This window comes from Pristis pectinata, chromosome 2 (genome assembly GCF_009764475.1).
Source record: "Pristis pectinata isolate sPriPec2 chromosome 2, sPriPec2.1.pri, whole genome shotgun sequence".
In the NCBI taxonomy this organism is placed as follows: domain Eukaryota; kingdom Metazoa; phylum Chordata; class Chondrichthyes; order Rhinopristiformes; family Pristidae; genus Pristis; species Pristis pectinata.
In genome coordinates, this window is record NC_067406.1 from 135,526,238 (window position 1) to 135,550,727 (window position 24,490).

A 24,490-nucleotide genomic window follows, 5' to 3' on the forward strand; every position below is an offset into this window, starting at 1 on the left:
GGTATCATCCACTAAATCTCTTGCTGACGATGCGGGATGGAACACAGAAGGAGGAAGATGATTGTTACTTGAGATTTTGATGAAAGAGACCAGCATACAAATTTGGCCCAAAGCCCAACATATGAAACAACTGATCAGATGGTCAGCAGGTTAAAAAGAAAATGTTGGCAGGATTTCACAATGCAGATCTAGCTGCTCCCGGCAAACCAGTGTGTGTGTGTGTCTGGCCTGTTTTCTGCTACATGCTTATCTCACATCCCATCACAGAACTCTCATCTCCAGTTGCAAAGTTCATTCCAGAGTAAGCAGAATAATTTAAAAATTTAAAAATTACATACCTGACAGGACGACAAGGTGTGAGCTAGGACAATCCCAAGGTGGCCCTGCAAACACAGAACATGCAGCTGAGTTAATCAGAGGACCATGGTCTCATTTCAATATCAGACATGCAGAAATTTGTGAAGACAAACACCTTTATTTATCTGCCTGCTAGATGAACCCTTGAGAACTTATGCTTTGCAAGATACGGTATTTCAAGCCTCTACTCTCAGAAGTTGTAACTTCAAAAATATCAAGTTTGTAATTTGTTTTTTGTCTGCTGTCAAACTGGAATTGTCAATACAAATCAGGACAATAATTTATTATTTCAAATAAAGATTAGGGGATACATTTTCTCCACAATTAATGAACTCTAAATAAAATTGTATTCCCCGAAACCACACTAGTCGAAGACAAACATTCCCACAACTTCACCATCTGTGAACTTAATTAACTGTAGAAAAATCCTTTCCGCAAAAGCATCGCTTCTTGAGTAGACTATTCTGCCCCTTGAAAATACTCCTCAGTTCAATCACATCATAGCTGGTCTGTTCCTTGACTCCACCTATCTTTGCTCCAGTATGCAAGACAAGATTTTCACTGTACCTCGGTACAGGTGACAATAATAAACCAATTCCAATGAATTTTTCAATTTCAGGTAACACTTGCTGTACCTACTGTGTTCCCTTCTCTCTCTCTCCTTCGCTGAACCTTTAGTTCTCCCCTCCTTCAGTCACCCCATCACTCATTTCTGTCCCCTCCCCATCATCTTCCCATCCAGCTACTACCCACACACTTCACCCACAACATCTCCTGCCCCATCTGGTTCCATCTGCCCTGCGTCTCTCCCTCAATGGTTCCCATTATCACTTTCTTTACTTATCAGATTCCAGCACTTGTAGCCACTGTGGACCCGCTTATCATTCTCCAGCCTCTTGTCTCCATCTTCACCCTCTCCTCCCCATCTGCCTTTTGTTTTCTGTGTCTGCTTCCATCTATCACCCACCTGCCTCTTGTCTCCCAGCTCCACCCCCTCCCCCACCTGCCTCCTTCTGCCCATCATCCCTCACCCCTCCTTCGTCCAACTATCACCTACCGGCCCATGACTCATCCTTTCCCTCTCCTCTTTACACTAGCAATCCTTCCTCTCCGATCTCAGTCCTGATATAGGGTCTTGACCTGAAATGTCAGCAAATCTTTTCTCCCCACAGATATTGCTCAACCTGTTGAGTTCCCCCAGCAGTTTGCTTTTTGCATAAAATATATAACCTCGAATATGAAAATAAAATAAAGAACCTACAAATATAAATTCTTCTAAAACCTCTAATTGGCCATTTCCTAAGATGATGATGAGATGAGATCTTTATTAGTCACATGTACATCGAAACACACAGTGAAATGCATCTTTGCGTAGAGTGTTCTGGGGGCAGCCCGCAAGTGTCACCATGCTTCCGGCGCCAACATAGCATGGCCACAACTTCCTAACCCATACGTCTTTGGAATGTGGGAGGAAACTGGAGGAAACCCACGCAGACACAGGGAGAACGTACAAAGTCCTTACAGACAGCGGCAGGAATTGAACCCGGGTCGCTGGCACTGTAATAGTGTGATGCTAACTGGTACACTACCGTGCAGCTCCTGCTGCAATGCAGAAAATGCTGCAGCAAATCTGCACATAGCAAGCTCCCACAATGATAATAACTTTAAATTTTAAATTTAAATTTTATTTACAGCATGGTAACAGGCCCTTTCGGCCCAACAAGTCCACGCCGCCCATTTTAAACCCCAAATTAACCTACCCATTCATCTTTAGAATGTGGGAGGAAACCGGAGTACCTGGAGGAAACCCACACAGACACAGAAGAATGTACAAACTCCTAGTCTTGATCTAAAGTGTTACAGATTTTTTTTTATTTCCACCCAGGAACACAGGACCTTAGTTTAATATGACACCCATAAGGCAGCTCCTCCAATAACACAATACATCTTCAGTCGTGCACTGAAAATTCAGCCTTGATTTTATGCTCAAAGGTTGAGAGACGGACTTACACCTGACTTATATGTTACCACTAATACTATATTTATTTCAAAAGAGCTGGATGACTTTATACATTTATTTGTATAAAAGCATCTTGTTCCTTAAAAATTTTACTCTTGTCAAACATTACTCACTTCATCTCTTATAGAACTTGCAAATTAATGTGGGAAGATCTGTAGCTTAAGTAGTTTCAACAAAATTCTGGAATTTATTGAAGATACAAATGAAAATAATAATTAGCTGTGAAAACAAAAACCCACCTTCTGCGCAGTCAATTTTTTGAGGAGGTAACAAATTATGTTGACAAGGGTAGCGCAATAGATGTGGTTTACAGTAAGGCCTTCAACAAGGTCCCAAGTGGGAGATTGGTCCAAAAAGGTTAGGGCCCATGGGATCCAGGGCAAGTTGGCAAAATGGATCCAAAACTGGCTTGGCTAGAGGAGACAGAGGGTGATGGCAGAGGATTGTTTTTGTGATTGGACACCTGTGACAAGCGACGGACTGGTGCTGGGACCCTTGCTGTTTACGATATATGATTGAGATGTGGATGTAGGTGGCATGATCAATACACACAAAATGCTGGAAAAATTCAGCAGTCAGGCAGCATCTATGGAGGGAAATAAACAGTCGACATTTCAGGTCGAGAGCCTTCATCAGTACTCAGGTGACATGATCAGTGAGTTTGCAGCTAACACTAAGATTGGTAGAGTTGTTGACAGTGCGGAGGGTAGTCTTAGGCTACAGGGTGATATCAATGAGATGGTGAAGTGGACTAAGAAGTGGCAGATGGAATATAAGATGGATAAATGTGGCGTGATGCATTTTGGCAGTACTGATGAGGCTAGAACATACCGTATATTATGAATTGTAAGGTCCTAAGGAGTATTGAGGAACAGAGGGTGTGCAAATCTAAAGATCCTTGAAGATGACAGTGCAGGTAGATAACATGGTTAAGAAGGCATGTGGGGTGCTGATCTTTAATGTTCAGGCATTGAATACAAGAGCAGGGAGGTTATGCTCCAAATTTATAAAATATTGGTTAGACCTCAGCTGGAATACGGTCTGCAGTTCTGGTCACCACACTATAGGAAAGATGTGATAGCGCTGCAGAGGTTCAGAGGGGATTCACCAGGATGTTGCCTGGGATGGAACATTTTAGTTAGAGAGGCTCGGTCTGTTTTCCCTGGATCAGAGGGGGTCATGAGGGGACATGGTGAGGTACATAAAATTATAAGGGGTACAGATAGGGGAGACTGGTGGAATGTTTTCCCCTTATCAGAGATGAATAAAACTAGAGGACATAGATTTAGGGAAAGGGGTAAGAGATTTAGAGGGATCTGATTGGTCCTTTTTCACCCAGAGAGTTGTGAGTACCTGGAATGCACTGCCAGAGAAAGTGGTGGAAGCAGATTCGCTAACAACATTTAAGAGGTGTCTGGATGAGCACTTGCATCGCCTTAATATTGAAAGCTCTGGGCCATGTGCTGGAAGATGGATTAATTTGGATGGGTTCCCACAACTTGGCATGGACATGCTGGGCCAAATGGCCTGTTCCAATCTGTATAACTCTATAACTCAATGATAATTTGAAGTTAGTAAAGATTTTAAAATTACATACCCCACCACTGCAGAAATCAACAATTGTATCACCAGGTTTGGCCAATTTTGTCACAATGGAGATTATGTTGTCTAACTGTTGCTGCTTCCTTAGGGCACGCTCAGAGGAGAGTTTTCCTGTAAGAACAGATCAACATAAGAATAAAAATCTATCAGTGCAAAATCAGACATACTTTCAGTCAACAGGTGCCATACATTTCCAGCTGTGCAGTCATTGTTGTACTGTACAGATAGGATGATAAAGGAGAGTTACCTTATACCTTCTAGTATATTACACTTCCAATCTCAGCGGGTATTGTATTTAAAAATGCCAAGTTTACAGCAAATTGTTTCAAAAAATCTCTCATGTAATAAAATTAGGATATTCAATTATAACTTTGAGCCAGCATTTTTTCTTTTTAAGAAATGTGTGATAGTCATAATTAATGGCTAGCAAAATAAAATCACACATCCATTCCCATAAGTTCATTAAATAGAGAACAATAAAGTGCTAAATGTTGGGTTAAAAGCAAATTAATTGTTGAGTTGGTCTGTGCATTTATTGTAGCAGCATAACAACAGGGGTAGGCTCTTGAGCCACATCTGGCATTAGACCTGGGACTCACACCTCCTCTGAAACTGGATCCTTGACTTTCTAACCAACAGACCGCAATCAGTGAGGATAGGCAGCAATACCTCCAGCATGATTATTCTCAACACTGGTGCCCCACAAGGCTGCATCCTCAGCCCTCTACTCTACTCCCTATACACACATGACTGCATGGCCAGATTCTGCTCTAACTCCATCTACAAGTGTGCAGATGATACCACCGTTGTAGGCTGTATCTCAAACAGTGATGACTCGGAGTACAGGAAGGAGAGAAAAGCTGAGTGGAATGGTGTCATGACAACAACCTTTCCCTCAATGTCAAAAAAACAAAAGATCTGGTCATTGACTTCAGGAAAAGGGGCGGTGTATATGCACCTGTCTACATCAACGGTGCTGAGGTCGAGAGAGTTGAGAGCTTCAAGCTCCTGGGAGTGAACATCACCAATAGCCTGTCCTGGTCAAATCACGTAGATGCCACGGACAAGAAAGCTCACCAGTGCCTCTACTTCCTCAGGCTAAAGAAATTCGGTTTGTCCCCTTTGACTCTCACCAACTTTTATCGATGCACCATAGAAAGCATCCTATCTGGATGCATCATGGCTTGGTACAGCAACTGCTCTGCCCAGGACGGCAAGAAGCTGCAGAGAGTTGTGGACAGAGCCCAGTGCATCACAGACACCAGCCTCCCCTCCTTGGACTCTGTCTTTACCTCTTGCTGTCTTGGTGAAGCAGCCAGCATAATCAAAGACCCCACCCACCCGGGTCATTCTTTCTTCTCTCCTCTTCCATCAGGTAGAAGATACAGGAGCCTGAGGGTAGGCACTACCAGACTTAAGGACAGCTTCTACCCCACTCTGATAGACTATTGAACGGTTTCCTTATACGATGAGATGGACTATGACCTCACAATCTACCTTGTTGTGACCTTGCACCTTATTGCACTACACTTTCTCTGTAGCTGTGACACTTTACTCTGTACTGTTATTGTTTTTACCTGTATTACATCAATGCACTCTGTACTAACTCAATGTAACTGCACTGTGTAATGAATTGACCTGTGCAATTGGTATGCAAGACAAGTTTTTCACTGTACCTCGGTAGAAGTAACAATAATAAACCAATACTAATACCAATATCTGTTCCTCAACTCCATCTACCTGCTTTCCTTCACATCTCTGGATACTCACAAACCTAATAAAAATCACAAAAACCTTAACTCCTGCAATTTTATTGAACAATTTATTCAATCTTTAAAATCGAGCATAATGCAAATAGCTCAGTACTGTTGGTGACATATTGATCAAAGATTTTATGTCATAGAGTTGTACAGCATGGAAACTGCCTCTTCAGCCCACTGTGTTTATGCTGATCATCATGTCTATCTATACTAGTCCCACTTACCTGCATTAATTCGATATCCTTCTATGCCCTGCTTATTTAAGTACCTGTCCAGGTGCCTCTTAAATGTTGTTACTGTTCCTGCTTCCAGCACCTCCTCTGGCAGCTCATTCCAGATACTAACTACTCTTTCTGTGAAAAATTTACCCCTCAGATCCCCTTTAAACCTCCTCCCTCTCACTTTAAACCTGTGCCCTCTAGTTTTAGACACCCTTTCCATGGGAAACAATGTATCCTATAACAGGCTATGTACCCTATCTATGCCTCTCATAGACACCTGTAGCATGTCACCTCTCAGTCTCCTTTGGTCCAGTGAAAACAGCTCCAGCCTATCCAATCTCTCCTTATAGCTCAAGCCCTCCAATCCTGGCAACATCCTTGTGAATCTTTTCTGCACCCTCCCTAGCTTAATCAGATTATATCTTCCCTGCTGTGTTCATTTTCATGCTGAAGCACTAAATTGGTCTGGGAAATGTCTTCTTAACTCTTACGTTAAAGGACCCAAATGCACAAATTATGAACTATTACAACTTGCATTTTTCAACATTCCACTGATGGCAAATTCCCAAACCAACAGCAGCCTAACTAATGCTATTGTTCAGTGTGTGATCACCACCCACCAATCTTTTCCACACCCCACCAACTCACACCCTGCCAATTCCACACCCTAATAATCCTATCCAGTATCTTTTAAAAGTGATTCTACCTTCCATTGGAGTCTCTTATGCACTTGAATTACCCTGTGGAGGAATTCTTCTGCTGTTAGAGTTCACTTGAAATGCGTTGATTTTGCCCTCCAGTCTAGTTATCACAGTCCTCATTCAGTAATTTGCTTTACATGCACATAATCCAAAAGATGATTGCGTGGGGGTGGTGGGGTGGTGGGGAAGTGACCATATGATGTTGGAAGGGATGCAAAACAAAAACAAAAATGGCTGGTCAACCAGCCATTAAATGTCAGCTGTCCCTTTCCAAAAGATCCCCCCCAAAATTCAACTTCACCTGCATGGTGAAATGATTGCAGAGTGGAGAGGGGGCAATGGTGAGACAGGAAGGAGTGGGAGGAGAAAGTTGTAGGTAGTCGAGCAAAGTTATGAGTTTTTAACCATGTTAAAGATGATTTGACAGATATGTCTGGCAGTGTGAAACAAGCTATTTCCTTGATTAACAATCAATCAGTCCATTATCAATATTGCACCATATATTGTTACACTCAACATGAACAGCTTCCATTTACATAGCATTTCAAACTCAGTAATAGGTTGCATTGCGTTAGGTAGGGATATTATCAAATGAAATTTGACACCAAACCACATTAGTCGAAAATCAAAAAAATACTGATGCAGGAAATCTGAAAGAAAAACAGAAAATGTCGGAAACACTCATAACGTCAGGCAGCATCAGTGAAAAGCAAAACAGAGTTACTGTTTCAAGTAAAAGATATGTCATCAGAACTGGAAAGAGAAACCACTGAAAATGGACAGCTCTGATGAAGTATCTTTGATCTGAAACATTAACTCTTTCTCTGCAGATCTGTTTGACCTGTTAAGTGCTTCCAGCATCTTCTGCTTTTATTTTAATATATATTATGTCTCTCAAGCCAATATTTGGTTATAGAGATTGGATTATAGGATTGACATGCAGTAAAGTGGCAGAAAATATTCTTGCATGTTATTTTGACATGATTAAGCTGGATGTTATTGCCGTATTATTCTGGAAATGATGCCTTTTCCTCGCCGATAATACCTTCCAAATTCGAGGCAAAGAACTAATGTCTGCTCCCAAGGCCTTGTGACTTTAAAGTTGGGATATGGAGTTCAACCCAAATAGGTTGCTGGAGATACAGTCCAGTGCACTCATATCAAGGACAGAGTTGCATTGAGGAGATCTTGAAGTGTTACTTCCAGAAGGCGATGAGTAAAACTAAACCCTAGATCTCAAAAGAGGTTTATTTAGATTCCAGTCTATCGATATAACAAGAAGTCAATACATGCTATCTAAAGGCTTAACTATGGTGTTTCTCTTCTTTTAATAGAGATAAAAGTAGACTAAGAAGCCAAAGGTATAACACTGTGCACAACGAGGCAATGCTCAATTACATTTATTCACACAAATTCTACAACTAATTATATGGGGGTTGGACTGGAAAATCAACATCAATGAATCTGATATCCTGTATTTTATTGTGTCTGGACTGAACTCCTTTTCTTCATTGTGTTTTCAGTAGGCTTGGCAAAGAATAGAATTCACTGGATCAGACAGATCTAAACTTTTAAGCTGAGCTTTTAAGAAGCAAAGAGAAATGTAAACCTCTCATTGAGGTTTGACAACAGTGCATAACACAGGGCATCAGAGTAACTGGAGCCCTTGACTCCAGTCACACCTAGTTTCACTCCTGACAGCTGAGAAGCACAACCCGTCAAACTAATGGCAGGAACAGGGAGATGGTGAAGACCGAATTTGATCCCAACGCTTAAGTCAAACATAAAGGGGAAGGAGCTAATCAGGCATTTTAAAATGAGTTCTTGTCCCTAATTTTTGCTACGAATTATGGGATAGAAATGGTCTGGATTATTTGATCAGAATGTGCAGAATGATACAGGGTGCTTATTGCTCACTGTTTCTGAATTTTGGAATTGAAAAGCAGTACATAACTGCTACTATATTCAATCTTTACTTGAAATGATAATTGTACGAGTATCTGTCCTCATTTCTCAGTATTTCTACAAAAATAAGTTTTAAACACTGGAGGCATTTTGATACTCTGAACCAGCAGCCCATGATACTATTTCTACTCAACATGAGATTCCTATTACAATCCAACCCTATCAACATAACTTTACATTGGCAAGTGATAAACTTCTGGATCCTTAACTTTCCTAATGATGATTACAGGAATAGACCAGCTGCAACTAATAGCTAGACCAGTATCTTCCTGGAGGATGCAACAACGTGGTTTTAATTGTCATTGATTTTTGAAATGCATCAAATTCAACTGTGAACTACGAACAAAGCTCGGACCTGACAATAAAGTAGAGGGTGAAATGACACATTGGGAAACTGAGAGTCATAGAGTCACAGAATAATATAGTACAGACACAGGCCCTTCGGCTCAATTTGTCCATGCCGACCATGGTGCCCACCAAGCTAAGTCCATTTGGCCGTGTTTGGCCCATATCCCTCTAAACTTCTCCTATCCATGTACTTATCCAAATGTCTTTCGAATATTGTTATTGTACCTGCCTCAACCACTTCCTCTGGCTGCTCATTCCATATACGCATCACCCACTGCATGAACTTGTCCCATTGGTTTCAATTTGGTTGAGAAAATGGGGGAAAAGACTCATTCTGAACATCTCTCTGCACTTCATGCTGTGTAGGAACTAGTGACCCTGTCTGGCTGACAAAGACGTGCACACGTACAACCAACAACTACTATCCAAACCAACAATTAAAGCCATACCCAGGAAGCTAGCCTAGTCACAGTTAAATTGTCACAACTGAGCAAAGTAATGACATTGCATATATTTTGGAGAATAGATATTTATACACTAATAGCATCAGCTCCATTACAGGAAAATGATAACCAGCTTGGAAAAGAAACATTTCCTGGGGAGGGAACCCTCAGGTCACGATTCAGATTCTGCACCTTTCAATAAGCAAGTGCATGTGCTGGTTTTAGGAGTTACACAAAACGTATCTTATTGATGAGCAGAGATTCATGTAATTTGTCTGGACCAGACATCTGAGAAGGTTTGCAGTAATAATTCATGTTTTTTTGTCCAACTTCAGTGCAAAATCTATAATTCTATTCTGACTGAATCAAACTGATTCAGGTAATGTCAGAACCAATGTGGAAACTCAAGGAGTAGTTTCAAGATTAGTATAGCAGCCAATGACATGAAGTTAAAAATACTTGACCTGTTAGATGTCTTTTATTGTTATAATGCTTAATGAAGGAAGACATATAAGCTATAAAAGACACTGGTTAGCTTCACACCTTGCATCATTTGCAAACACCCAAATACTGTTCTTAACTTGCACCATATTGTACACCCATCACCTCTGCCATGTTGACCTGCATCAGGTCTTGGTCCTTGATTTTAAAATTCCCATCCTTCATTTCAGATCCCTCCATGGTCTCACTAGTGCTGCAAACACCTCCAGCCCTGTAGCCCTCCGAGATCTCTACATTCCTCCTATTCTCATCTCCAATTATCGATGCACTGACATTTGTGGCCCTACCTTCAGCTGCCTGCGCCTTCAGCTCTGACAAACCCTCTCTAAATCTCTTCTTATTTCTCTTCCCTCATCTTAAGACTTAAACTCTGCCTTTTAAACATGCTATTTTTCATCTGTCCTAAAATCCTTTCGTTTGCAAAATTACAGATTCATAGAGATTCATAGAGCTAAACAGCACAAAAACAGGCCCTTTGGCCCAACTTGTCCATACCAACCAAGATGTCTAGCTACACTAATCCCATTGGCCTCCATTTGGCCCATATCCCTCTACACCTTCCCTATCCATATACCTGCCCAAATGTCTTTTAATCATTGCATTGTACCTGCCTCTACCACCTCCTCTGGCAGCTCATTCCATGTACCCACCACTCTCTGTATAAAAAAAACTTGTCTTTCATCTTAAACCTATGCCCTCTGGTTTCAAACTCCCCTATCCTGGGAAAAGTCCTGTGACTATCTACCCTATCTATGCTCTTCATAATTTTATAAATCTCCATAAGATCACCCCTCAGCCTCCTCCTCTCCAGGGAAGGGGCAGGCATGGTGGTATAGCGGTTAGCATAATGCTATTACAGCATCAGACACCCGGGTTCAATTCCGGCCACAATCTGTAAGGAGTTTATACGTTCTCCCCGTGTCTGCGTGGGTTTCCTCTGGGTGCTCCAGTTTCCTCCCACGTTCCAAAGACGTACGGGTTAGGAAGTTGTGGGCATGCTATGTTGGCGAGGGAAATGTGGTGACACTTGCGGGCTGCCCCCAGAACACTCAATGCAAGAAGATGCATTTCGCTGTGTGTTTTGATGTACATGTGACTAATAAAGATATCTTAAAAACAGTCCCAGCCTATCCAATTTCTCCTTATAATTCAAGCCCTCCAGTCCAGGCAACATTCCTGTGAATATTTTCTGCACTCTTTCAAGTTTAACCACATCTCTTCTAGCTTAATCACATCATTATGCCTACTAAAAGTCCCATGAAGGATCTTGGCATTTTCTAGGACATTAATGGAATTATGGAAATGTAAGTTATTGTCTGGATCATTCAGATAAAACAGTTTTCCAGCATGCACTAGTGAGTACATAACTGCAGCACTTGGTTAGTGAAGGAACGAGAAGCAACCCATATTATTTTGTAAAGCTGGCTCACTTTAAATAGAGGAGAGACTTTCTGACGGGTAGTAGGAGCTGAATATTTCCTTTTCACCTCTCATCCTTTCTGTAGTCAAATAGGCAGGCAATGTACGTACCTGACACAGCTAGTACTATTAGAGAATTTTAAATTTCAAAACTTTTTAAGAGACGGGTTTGAATGGAGACAGAGAACAGAACATAACGCTATTTTGCTGCACTAAAGACCGCGCACAATGTGGGTCACAGACTAATTTCGGTTCCCCTACAAAAGTATAGATGCACAGGACAGTTCCCATGGGATTTTTCAGCATAACACTTCTCATTCCAGTCTCCATGCTCTAATCATCTAGCTTTTCGTTGTCTACTGTTGAGAGTATGGGGGTAAGATTACAATCTCATGCAATGAGCTCGTGTTATAAGTGGGATGAATGAAGAATTTGAGCAGCATATCCCTCTTCAACTCTCAACTCTTTATGTGTCCTAACATTACCAATGTGGCATGAGCACTTTAGACATAGGAGCAGCAGTAGGCCATTTGGCTCCTCATGTCTGCTCTGAAGCAATCCATAGTGAACACACCATGTAGAAAACTGAAGTTGTATCAACATGCCAAAAATGGGAAGCTTAATATGATTTTCTTTCAGTAATCAAAACGGTAACTGAGCCATAATTTTCATGTTAAGATATAATAACAATACAAAACTGCCAAAGGCTTATGTTTACATTGCTGACTTTTCTTGTGTATGAATTTTCTACAAATCAGACGAGGAAAGCTTATGCTAACACCAGATAGTCCTCCTCCAGCAGCATGCGTTAGTGTCAAGCACTCCTAAATCACACACAGACCATAAATGAACCACAGAAGCCACCAAAAGTTTCCACTTCTCACAGAATCTATGAAGTGGCCTCTACTTAAGACGATCAGCAAAAAAATCAATAAAAATGCAGATACTGTAAAATCTAAAACAAAGACATAAATTGCCAGAAACACTCAGCAGGTCAGACTGTGTATGTGGGAAGAGAAGCAGAGCTAACATTTCGGGTCAAAGAGTGAGCATTTCCAGCATTTTCTGTTTTTATTTAAGATGGACAATTTGGTGTCAAATTTAGGATTTTTTGGAAGATATGAGCCATACTATTCATTGCAATTTTGCATCAAGACTGCCCAAGCCTATCAGCTGAGAATAGGAAGGACTTTCAGTCCATCAAGCTGGGATTCTGTCAAAACCAAAGTCTATCAAAAATAAGTACTACATTAAATTGTAAAAAATATTGAGAGAGCTGCAGATAAAATTGGAAAGAACCAGAATCCATTATTGGACTTTTCATTCAATGTCCAATCAGTACTGAGTACCAATCAATGAACCCAACAGAATGTTGAACCCTATAATTAAAAGAGTAGAATACAGAATCAGAATCAGGTTTGTGATCACTGACAAACGTCATGAAATTTGTTGTTTTGCAGCAGCAGTACAGTGCAAGACATAAAGACATAAAAATTACTATAAGGTACAAAAATAAATAAGTAGTGCAAAAGAGGAATAATGAGGTTCATGGGTTCATGGACCGTTCAGAAATCTGATGGCAGAGGGGAAGAAGCTGTTCCTGAAACGATGAGTGTGGGTCTTCAGGCTCCTGTACCTCCTCCCCAATGGTAGTAACATGAAGAGGACATGTCCCGGGATGATCGACTGTACAGTGCTTTGTTCGTGGCCATTAAAGAACTGATGGTAGAATAAAGAAAACCAAAATAGTTGACCTCTCATCTTTAAGATCACATTGGTTAGAACAGATTGCAAATCTTGAGACATTCAGCCTCAAAAGGAGAATTCCAAGCAGAGATCACATACAGTGGCAAATATGATTGTACAGGGTTCAGAAAAAGGTAAAAGGAAATTACTTCAAATTAAAACAAAATGGACACAGGTGGAAACTTACAAAAGGCAACCTCAGGTGCAATGTTGTCTGTTTTTTTTCACACAAAGAACAATCAGCAGACGAATAGGCTCCTTGATGCAGTAGTGGAAGTGGATACTGAAGTGAAGACTTTTTGGCCATTCTGATTGGATCAAGAGAGGCTTGCATTAGGTATCAGCCATGGCTTAGTTGGTAGCACTCTCACCTCTTGTGTTCTGGGTTCAAACCCCACTTCAACTAACAAGAGTATAAGCTGACACTCCAATGCAGCGCTGAGGGAGTTCTATACTGTCAGAAATACTGTCCTCATAGCTGAGATTAAATTGAGGCCAATCGCTTATTCGGGTGGCTGTAAAAAATCCAAAGGCATTCCTTCAGGGAGGAGAGATGTTATTCTTGGTATCCTAGCCAATATTTACCCCTCGATCAACAATAAGATAGGTTATGGGGTCATTTACACATTGCTGGATAACCAAGTAGGTTACCACGAACCCTAATTACAACCATGGCTACACTTACAAAGGACTTAAATGGCTGTAAAGCTCTTTGTGGCATTCTGAGATGCATATGAAAGGCCCTTTCTAAATGGAAAAATTTATTTCTTTTTGATAGCAGTTTTCACAATTTTATGAAATGCAGCACCTCCGACTGTACAGCAATCCCATAGCATTGCATTGGGGAATCAACTTACATTCTTGTTACTTGAAGTGGGACTTGAACCCAGAATATATGAGCCGAGTGTGCTAACAATTGAGCTACAGCTGGCATCTAAATCAAGTCTTTTTGATCCCAGCAGAATGACCACAAGTGCTTTATTACCTCTACTGCTAGTTATAAAGTCCCTAAATGCTTTACAGCCAGTGAAGTGTTTTTAAAGTAAAGTCACTGCTGAAATATAAGATTCAAGATATGCCTTTCCAATAGTGATTATTCTCTTAGATGAAAAACCAGGATTTAAACTGTTCCAATGTATGATGTCACAAGTTATTAAAGATACAATTCCGGAGTGAAGTAGTTTGTTCTCCACCCCCTTGGGGAAAAAACAAATGATGAACTTTCAGTCCTGATATAAGGTGACCACCAGAAACATTGAGTATCTCTTTGTCTCCACAGATGCTGCCTGACACACTGAGTTCCTCCAGCAGCTTGTTTTTCACTGATGAACATCTCCAGCTGAATAAAAGATCTGTACTTTTCCCTCTTAAATGCAACCTGCAAGAGACCAGTTATGCCACCTTTCAAAACTATAAAAGAGTCATTAAGTGAAACAAGCAGGTTCTTCAGTATATGACTGGCACCAAAGCAATGTGTGGACTTCTGCATATTCACTTGGTCTTCAACTTACTAATGGGTTCACCAATTTACCTCTGAGATAAGGCATTTTTTTTTCTCTCTGAGGGCCATGAATCTTTGGAAATCTCTTCTTCAAGGGGCAGTAGAAGCATGGTCTTTGTATATTTTTAAGGCATACATATACATCATAAGCAAGGGGTAAAAGGTAGACAAGAATGTGAGCTGAGATTATAATCAGATCAGCCAGGATTAACTGTAGAGTTGACTCAAAAGGTTAACTGGCCTACCCCTGCTCTGTCATCTGACCACTGGTAGAAAGACAAAAAAGATGAGTCTGGCAGTCACCTTGTCTCTTTTTGCCTCATTTCCATCCCTATTATTTGTCTACCTGCACTGCACTTTCTCTGTAGCTGTGCCACTTTACTCTGCATTCTGTATTGTTTTACCTTTTACTACCTCAATGCATTGTGTAATGAATTGATCTGTATGAACAGTATGCAAGAAAAATTTTCCAGTGTACCCCAGTACAAGTGACAATAATAAACCAATTCCAATTTATGGCAAATGCACCCGTTGCTAGTCTAGTATCAGGCACTAAGGTTTCCATAGAATGGAGACTTGCTCCCAGAAGAAAGCATGCTGTTACCCACTCACTCAGAGGACCCTTCCAGTACTGTAACAGGCTCCTTTGGCTCTGGATGGCTTTGTGCTCATCACTCAGTCTCTCTTGACAATGAATTTCTGGCCTTATTCAGACAATGAACACTCATTCTTCTTTACAATATCTCTGTTTAAGCTGCTTTGTATTTCTCTCTGCCTCTCCCGCGCTCTCAGCACAGATTGTTTGACGGAAGCAGATCTGGATGTTCTCATTCCTGCATTTTTTCTTTATCAGGTTCTTCATTTTTTTCTTTTCCCTTTCATTAGTCCTGTAATTTTTCAGTTTCATTTTTTAACTTTGTTTTTAAATGTTAATTTATCTTAAGATGCAAAGACATATATCCTGATAATGAATAGCAGACAATTAAAATATAAGACAAATAAAATTAAAACAATTGATATTAAAAAGCAAGAAGTAAATTGCAAACACTGATTGTGCAGCCTGAGTTTGGTTCCATGGGTCAGTGGTTCTCAGGTGTCAGGTATGCAAATGACTTGGCCAGTCCAACACTGAGGCAAACCAGAGCCACAAAGTTGGGCATAATATCCCAGGAGAGAGCATTGACATTGGTTCGCTCTTCAAAGAGGATTTTGTGGAGGCAGCATTAATGGCATTTTGGCAGTGCCTTGAGATGCCTGCTATGGTTAGTTCAGATCTCAGGAACATATAGGAGGACAGGGATCACTATTTCACTTTTGCCTGGAAGACCATGTGCTTGGTGCCAGATCTGGGGTCCTGGTCTTCAGATATCTTGGTCTTCAGTTGACCAAACGTTCTGCTTGGTGCATTGAAGATGGTGCTGAATTTCATCATTGATATCTGCCTTTGCTGAGAAATGTCTCTCAAGAAAAGGGAAGGGGACCACACTTTCCAGGGTCTTGCCGTGAACCCTTATTGTCAGAAGGCAGTGTGATGTAGCAGGGGCATATTGGTGGAAGACTTGGTCTTGTGGATGTTGAGTGTAAGGGCCCTCCTCTCAAATGTTTTGGTGAATGAATTGACAAAGACTTCAAGCTTGGCATCTGAGCATGTGCAAATACAAGCATTATCTTCATAATGCAGCTCAACTTCTGATGTTCAGGTGACCTGGGTTCTGTAGTCCTGTTGCCATAGGTTGAACAGTTCCCCATTTCAGTAACCTGTTGGCTATATGACAGGTCAACAAATCAATCCTCTGCGATCAGAGTGACTCAGGAGTGCTCTGGTCATGTCAGAATATGCATGAGCTACAAGCCAAATTTAGCTGGCATGTGAAGTCACCAGCTTTTATTTGGTTCAATTCTATTCAATCAGGAATGAAGCTTAGATGGAGAGATGCCCTGATTAAAAGATCACCAGTAGTTCACTGCAACATTAGAAAAGAAACTGTGCATTCAAAAAAATTGTTGAGTACCTATACACAGATCAGTAACTGCACTTGAAGACTGACTCACAACTTCAAAGGATTCTTTCGAACAAATACATGGTTTAAGCTTAAATTACTATCAGTTCATTTTCACTCACACTGTCTGCCTGGTCAATAAACCTGACAGGCAGACATTACGGAGCTGAGAAGGTGATAAAGTAAATGCAACAGCAGTTATAACACCTCCATTTCCACCAGGAGATTAAAGGTTAATCACGCTAAATTCATCAGGCTGTGACAGTGTCTGTTGACAGAGTGGCAATATATCCAATGAGGAAATATTTACTGTTGTCAGAATCTTGCAGCTCTAGCCTATTATTGAATCTGGTCTACACAGGCTTTAAAATTAACATTACAAGTGAATTGGGCATTCACAGAGACACAAGAGATTCTGCAGATGCTGGAATCTGGAACAACACACAAAATGCTGGAGGAACTCAGCAGGTCAGGCAGCATCTGTGGAGGGAAATAAACAGTCGACACTTCAGGTCAAGACTCTTCATCAGGACTGGAAAGAAAGAAGGCAGAAGCCGGAATAAGAAGGTCGGGGGAGGGGGAGGAGTACATCCAGGTATGGAGGAGGGTGGGGGTGGAGCTTAGACTCTTCTTCTCATATTTTGCCTCGGTAGTCTCCAACCTGGCAGCCTCAACATCGATTTCTCTAACTTCCGGTAACCCCTCCCCTCTTCTCGCCCCCTTTATTTCCCCCTTTGTCTTCCCTCATTCCTGTGGCCCTCTTCTCTTTCCCCTTCCCCTACCCTCATGACCTGCCTAGCTATTCCCCACCTCCTTCCCTTTATTCCATGGTCCACTGCCCCCTCCTACCGGATTCCTTCTTCTTCAGCCCTCTTCTGCCTATCATCTCTCAGCTTCTTACTTCTCCCCCCTCCCCCACCTTCCTACCTTCCCCCTCACACCTGGACTCACCTATCACCTGAACTCACTTATCACCTGCCAGCCTGTGCTCCTCCCCCTCCCCTGACCTTCTTATTCCGGCTTCTGCCCTCTTCCTTACCAGTCCTGATGAAGGGTCTCGACCCGGAACGCCGACTGTTTTATTTCCCTTCATAGATGCTGCCTGACCTGCTGAGTTCCTCCAGCATGTTGTGTGTGTTGGGCATTTACAGACAGCTCCCAAAGGCTGTGGCACTCCTACACTCAGGCAGGCATTGGGGATTTTTTTTTTTACACATGTCACATGACAAATGAAGTTTACAAAGCTTGAGGCAAGCAGATCTGGATATTCTCATTCCTGCATTTTTTCTTTATCAGGCTCTTCATATTTTTTTTTGCCTTTCATTAGTCCAGCTTCAAGAGTCCAGCTCTGGCCTAAGTCACAAGGGATTGAACACTAATTTCCAGCAAAACACAATCTGCTGGAGGAACTCAGCAGGTCAGGCAGCATCTGTGGAGGGAGATGGACAGTCAATCTTTTGGGCCGAGGCCCTTCATCAGAACTGAAAGATAGAGAGAAAATAGCCAGTTATAAAGTGGCGAGGGGAAGGGGTGGAGTAAGACCCGATAGGTGGATCCAGGTGAGGAGGGGTGATAGTCAGATGGAGGAGGGCAGAGTGGAAATAGTGACAGAAGGCGGGAGGTGATAGAAGGAGGCAACAGAGGGCTGCAGATGATGATGGAATCTGACAGGAAAGGAAGGTGGAGCATGGAATCGAATAAGGGAAATGGGGAGGGCAGATGGGAATGGTGGGGAGGCGAGCCAGTGGGGGTAGTGTGTGGGTGTGGGGGCAGATGGAGAGGGTGGAGGAGAAGAAAGAAACAAGGTGATGGGGGGCTGGGGTGAGTGCAGGAAGAACTGGGTAGATCAGGAGGAGAGAGAAAAGGGACAGAGGGGGAGCAAGTTACCCGAAATTGGAGAATTCAATGTTCATGCAGTTGGGTTGTAGACTACCCAGGCAGAATATGAGGTGCTGTTGCTCTAGTTTTCGTTTAGCCTCACCCTGGCAGTAGAGGAGGCCGAGGACAGGCAGGTTGGTGTGGAAATGGGAAGGAGAATTAAAATGGCTAGCAACCGGGAGCTCCAGAAGGTCATGGCACTCTGTCCACCAGCTTCTGTCACTATTTCCACTCTTCCTTCCTCTGTCTGCCTATCAGCTGCCAGCTCTTGCTCCACCCCTTCCCCTCACCTCTTTATTCCAGTTATCTCCCTTCTTCTATCTTTCAGTCCAGATTAAAAGTCTCAACCCAAAACACTGACTGTCCATTTCCTTCCACCAATGCTGCCTGACTTGCTGAGTTCCTCCAACACCTTGTTTTTGAACTAGTTCCTATGATGTTGCTGGGAACAACTATTTTTGTTGCTGGGGGCAATAAAAATAGTGTAAATAATTGAGTAAAGGACAGTTTAATTGAGGTTATATGGGGTTAAAGAGACTCTCATTCGTTGTCCAGTTCGAGTAGGACTGAATGTGCCTGGCAGCTTTTGGTAGGGAGCCTGAGATGCTGGATAGTTGGAGGATGGAGGTCATGTGACTAAATTTCAAGGAATGCAAATACATTCATTGCCAATCTACTATCCCTGGGTTGGCAACCCTGGAGACAGGGGTTCACAACTCTACGGATAGGAAGTTTACGCTCAGTTCTTATAGATCTGGAACAATGGCACACAGGGACTGAGACTTTAACCATAAAGATGAAGCAAGATTTGGATATAATAATGGAAAATGTGGGAAATGTACAATAGTCTATATAAAGGATAACTACTACATCATTTAAAGCATTTTTTAAAAATATATTATAATTGTATGATAAAGGACAAATGTTAAAACAGCTTTGGGGCTAAATATTGTATTACTAGCTTTTAATGGTGTTAAAGCAGGATTGTAGGTTACTATTCCTTGTGAAGGTTGCTTAAAGATCATGTTCTTCAGATGCAAAACTCACACAACAGCATTGTCAGGTCTCCCTGTGTAAGGTCACGCTGAAGCTGACAATGCCAATATCAGTGCCTCATTCTCTACTGATGTGTTGCCAGTTCTTGCAGCTGTCAGCATTGGCTCAGCAGGTGTGACCTCTGAAGCCAGCCCTTAAAGACATAGACCACAATGCAAGCAACATACTTTCTGCTGCTGCTGAATGAATGGATGTTGGTGAGGCTGGGGAAGAATAGTGCCTGCAGAAGGCATGTTCTAAATACATGGGATCCAGGGTTATAGCCAAACACTCCTGATTGAAGGTTGCCTGGAAATTCTCTGTAAAGATATTGAGTGCACTGTACCTATGGGGAATCCTGCAATGGAGCCTACCTGTGCCCACTCTGCTTGCTCATGTGGGCTGAAGAAAAAGTAAATGAAGTCTTCTCACCTTAAGTATAGAATTTGGGTATCTCCTCTCATTCAGCAGTGAGCAGAAAACTGAGACTTGCCCCAGATCCACAGCACCAGCATAGACTGATCCTGAGGCTTGGACAATGAAAGTGACTGTGATCATCAGAGGCAAAGCAGTCCAGGACCATGTGAGACACAAGAGACTACAGATGCTGGAATCTAGAGAAGCAAACAGAATGCTGGAGAAACACAGCAGGTGAGGCAGCATCTGTGGAGGGAAATGGACAGTTGACATTTTGGTTTGAGACCCTTCATGTGGACTGCCCAGATGCCACTCAACCTGCTAAGTTCTTCCAGCATTTTGTTTGTTGCTCCAGGACCATATGAGGTTGAAGTTGCAGGAGGTCAAAGATCTCAGTGACAACCAAACTTGAATGTTGGCCTGTTAAATAGCACAATTTTACCAACTTTTACAGATGCACCATAGAAAGTATCCTATCCAGACGCATCACAGCTTGGTACGGCAACTGCTCTGCCCAAGACTGCAAGAAATTGCAGAGAGTTATGAACACAGCCCAGTCCATCACACAAACCAGCCTCCCCTCCACTGACTCTGTCTACACTTTCGCTGTCTCAGGAATGCAGCCAACGTGATCAAGCAGCCCTCCCACCCGTCGGGCAGAAGATACAAAAGCTTGTGAACAGGTAGCACCAGACTCAAGGATAGCTTCTATCCTGCTGTTATCAGACTCTTGAGTGGACCTTTTATATGCTAAAGATGAACTCTTGATCTCTCAGTCAACTCAGTCAAGGCCCTTGCACTATATTTGTCTACCTGCACTGCACTTTCACTGCAACCGTAAAACTATATTCTGCATTCTATTTTTCCTTTTAGTCCTACCTCATGTACTTACGTAGAGAATGATCTGTCTGCATGGCATGCAAACAAAAGCTCTTCACTCTGTCTTGGTACATGTGACAATAATTAACCAATTACCAATTTCAGGGAATATGGCATTAGTAATACCTGGTTATTCTGTACACTCTGTTATTCAGACCAGTGAAGTTGAAAGTCTCTCTGCAGATGAATTTTAATTGTTGTACTACTCCTGACATCATTTGGGGGAGTTCAATACTAGAGAAAAAATATGCTAGGGATAACAGCAGTCCTACTGAAAGGTCAGGAGTCAAATTTCCTGAATGGTGACACCACATCCAGCAAAGTGTGTAAAATTGCTCTACTCTAGATTAAGCTAATTTTCAACTGAACAGCAGAGGAATTTTTTTAGACTGTATCTTCTTAGATTTTCTTAGATGTGTCCTATATTTGCAGCACTATCTATTTCAATTTCCATGCACCAATGGTCTTTCTTCTTTTAGTATTTTCTGGAGTTATAGGTTGGCTAGATACAACATAAATAAAAGATGAATTTAGACTGCTTCACTGAAAGGTTTGTCTAAAATGTGGAATTACTTCCCAGGCCTTCACTCTCAATCAAAATAGATATTGTTCCGTAGCATGAGATTCCCAGCAACAGTTCAAAATCAATGCTGAATTGTTCAACAGCACTGTACAGTTGTCATGGGGGATTAGGATCTTTGTCTCACAGAGGACATGTGAATTGCCCCTAACTGTTTACTACTTTCTGCAATGCAGTAAAATAAAAATTATAAAACTACACTGAGGAAATGGTTAAAAAGCAATGATTCCAGCCTTATAACCTAATGCAACCATGCGGTACACCTTGTCCAATCAATGACAAGCTTTGTTGTGCCTTCTGTTTTTGCCAAGACAAGACAAAGTCTGTACATCCAAAACCTGTCATATCTATGCTCCTGACATGTGAAAACAGTGATGATGGATCTGAGTTTTTGAAATAAAATACACAACCAAGTAATCCATTGGTTCTGCATTCACTTCAGCTCTGAGTTACATAAAACATGTTGACAGGATAATGTCACTTTGGAATTGTACAAAGATGGGGAGTCTGCTGTACACAGAGCCTTGGAGACTATCTAATTGCACACTTCAACAAAATCATGAAGATGCCAGAACTACTAAACAAAAGAGAATAAAACTGAGGGATTTTAAAAATCTATTTTTGCATTTTACTCAGAAATATAGCATCAGAAGCCATCTAGAAATGATTCCATCTCAATGAACATCTCCAACTATTCTAAGAGTTATTTTTCTCCAAATGTCCATTCAATTCTCTCTTCAATTTCCTGGTACATTTGCTTTATTTGACAGTCTATTTTATTAGGCCCACAATACTTGAATCTAAAGCAACAATAGAACTCAGTGGGTCAAGCAGCATCAGTGAAGGGAAAGGAATTGTCAAAGTTTTAGGTCTAAACCCTGTACCAAGACTTGAATCTAAACCATCTACACAATGCAAGACACATGGATTGCTTGGTGAGCAAAAATGCCATAATACCTCATGCTGATCCTTAACACAACGTAAAGTTCAATAGAGTAGATGAGGAAAACAGATTTCCCTTTGTGGATGAGTTCAGAAAAAGATGGCATGAATTCAAAATAGCCTGCAACAGGTCAAATCAAGAGTTAAGCAGTTTTCTTTTACTTTGAGAGAAGTGGCAATGGGGTACACTATCACGTGGAGTGCTTAAAGCAGTTATCATTAGTAAATAAAAGGAGGCTTTATAAGCATTCATAAGGGTAAAGGGATACAGCATGCGTGTGTGTGTCTATGCATATGACCATGCATGGACATTCACACACACATAGTTGTGTTCTATTATGGGGGTGAAGGTCAGAAAAGATAAGAAAGCGCGAGAAGGCTAAGGTTATGTATGCTAGACCTTTCTGAACAGCCTGCCCCTGTGCTGCGAATCCTTCACAATTCCATGCAATGCTGAGTTGTATTCATTCTCTGGATACAAGCATTGCCAGCAAGGACAGTCTTCATTACTACCCTCAGTCTCCCATGTCAACAGCTTACTTCTAGTTCCAACCACTTTAACTTTTGCTGATCAATCACAAAGAATCCCTTACCTTAAAGGGTTTCTATTAATAATTCAAAATAAATGTTCAAATCTGAACATTATCTTCTTGCTTTCATTAGTATATTAAAACTCCAGTGGTTTCTGGGATAATTAAGTATGTGAGATCATGGGGTTTTGGAATTCATTATGTACAAAGAGAATATCTGGGAGTGATTGGAGGACAGGGGGACAACAAAAGGGTTTAAATACTTTAGAATGAATAAAGGTGCAGACAAAATGCTTAAAGCCAATGAAACACTTCTGAATTTCACTCACTCTCATTGTGTGGGTTTCCTCTTTACAGAAAACTGAGGCCCACAGATTATAAGCATAAGAACAAAGTATAAATGGTTTTAACCATCAGTTGAATCACTGTTCTAAATCACTTTAAAGTACCAAGCTTTTTCTTTCAAACTTTCTATTTGACACGTGTAGTGGACTTACTTGCTATTTAGAGCGCTCTTACACTGATACTAGCTGACAGGCAATATACCTTACATTATTAATAGATTCATAGAGTTATACAGCACGTAAACAGGCCCTTCGGCCCAACCCGTCCATGCTGACCAAATGTTCGATACTATTCTTTCTGCATGCCACTAAAAAGAAAGCATAATCTGTCAAACACCAAGAGTGCAACTTACTCATAAGCTAATCAAGGAACATTTTGTAGACTTTGATGATTTTTCTTGACTGCTTTTATGAATTGCTAACACAAGGAACTCCAGTAGAAACTACTTAAGTTCATTTATCCATCATCCAACTGCTTGCATCATGTGTGGTGACTGAAAATGAGCTTATTATGATACTCAAGTGCATCTTAAATATAGTAGCCGCCTCTTGTTAAAAGTTTTTCCATTTAGTGTCCTTGAAACACAGCTTTGTTGGAATTGTGGAAAAACTCCCATGACATACTCAGGATGTAGAGGATTCCTCTGTAATGGATTGAAACACAGTCACACACAGTGCTTGGCCCAAGTACAAGAAAGGTCAATTGATTGGTCTTTGCCAAATGCTCTCCTGAGCTGACTTTTTATTGCTCTGCTAGAATCAGGCAATTATTTGGTCCATTGCCCCATACCAGCTCTTTGAAGTACCCAACAGCTATTTCCATTTCCCTACGCTCTCTCTATAGGACTGCAACATTTTCCATATAAATTAGATTCTGAATAAAATGTTCAATTTGTCGAAGCAGCTTTCACAAGTATTAGAAATTGATAGAATACTGGAAGGTGGGTGGATGGGGAATGAAACCTGCTTCTACAAACATCGGTCCATCTTGGCAAACCTTTTTACTTTCATTAACCATGTCACAACTGGCAACAAAACAAAAACTGACGGAATATTAGAAAGCAAAATGCTGGAGCAATAATGGCAATGGAACAGCTGTGAACTTTTAACAAGCAGCTATGCTAATCTATGCTTTTATTCTTGTTGCCAATTGCCTTTATTAGAGGAAATCAACACTGAGTACACACTAGCACTCCCTGAGCCAATTAATCAATAGCTGGATATTAAGGCTATGAATCAGGTAGCACTAACATGCATGATTAACATGATTACAAATTAACCCATAACTATTTTAATGCACT

The 24,490-nt window shown here is 41.3% G+C and overlaps 1 protein-coding gene across 3 annotated transcripts in view; it reads right to left on the bottom strand.

Moving 5' to 3' along the window:
- The window catches only part of gstcd (glutathione S-transferase, C-terminal domain containing), a 162,263-nt gene that overhangs the window by 25,749 nt on the left and 112,024 nt on the right, over positions 1-24,490 (bottom strand). For all 3 annotated transcript variants that reach the window (XM_052010052.1, XM_052010053.1, XM_052010054.1), the window contains exons 6-7: positions 3,975-4,090; positions 339-383 (exon numbers count right to left, since the gene is read on the bottom strand). In XM_052010052.1, the coding sequence (XP_051866012.1) occupies positions 339-383; positions 3,975-4,090 (161 nt within the window). The remainder of the gene's footprint in view (positions 1-338; positions 384-3,974; positions 4,091-24,490) is intronic.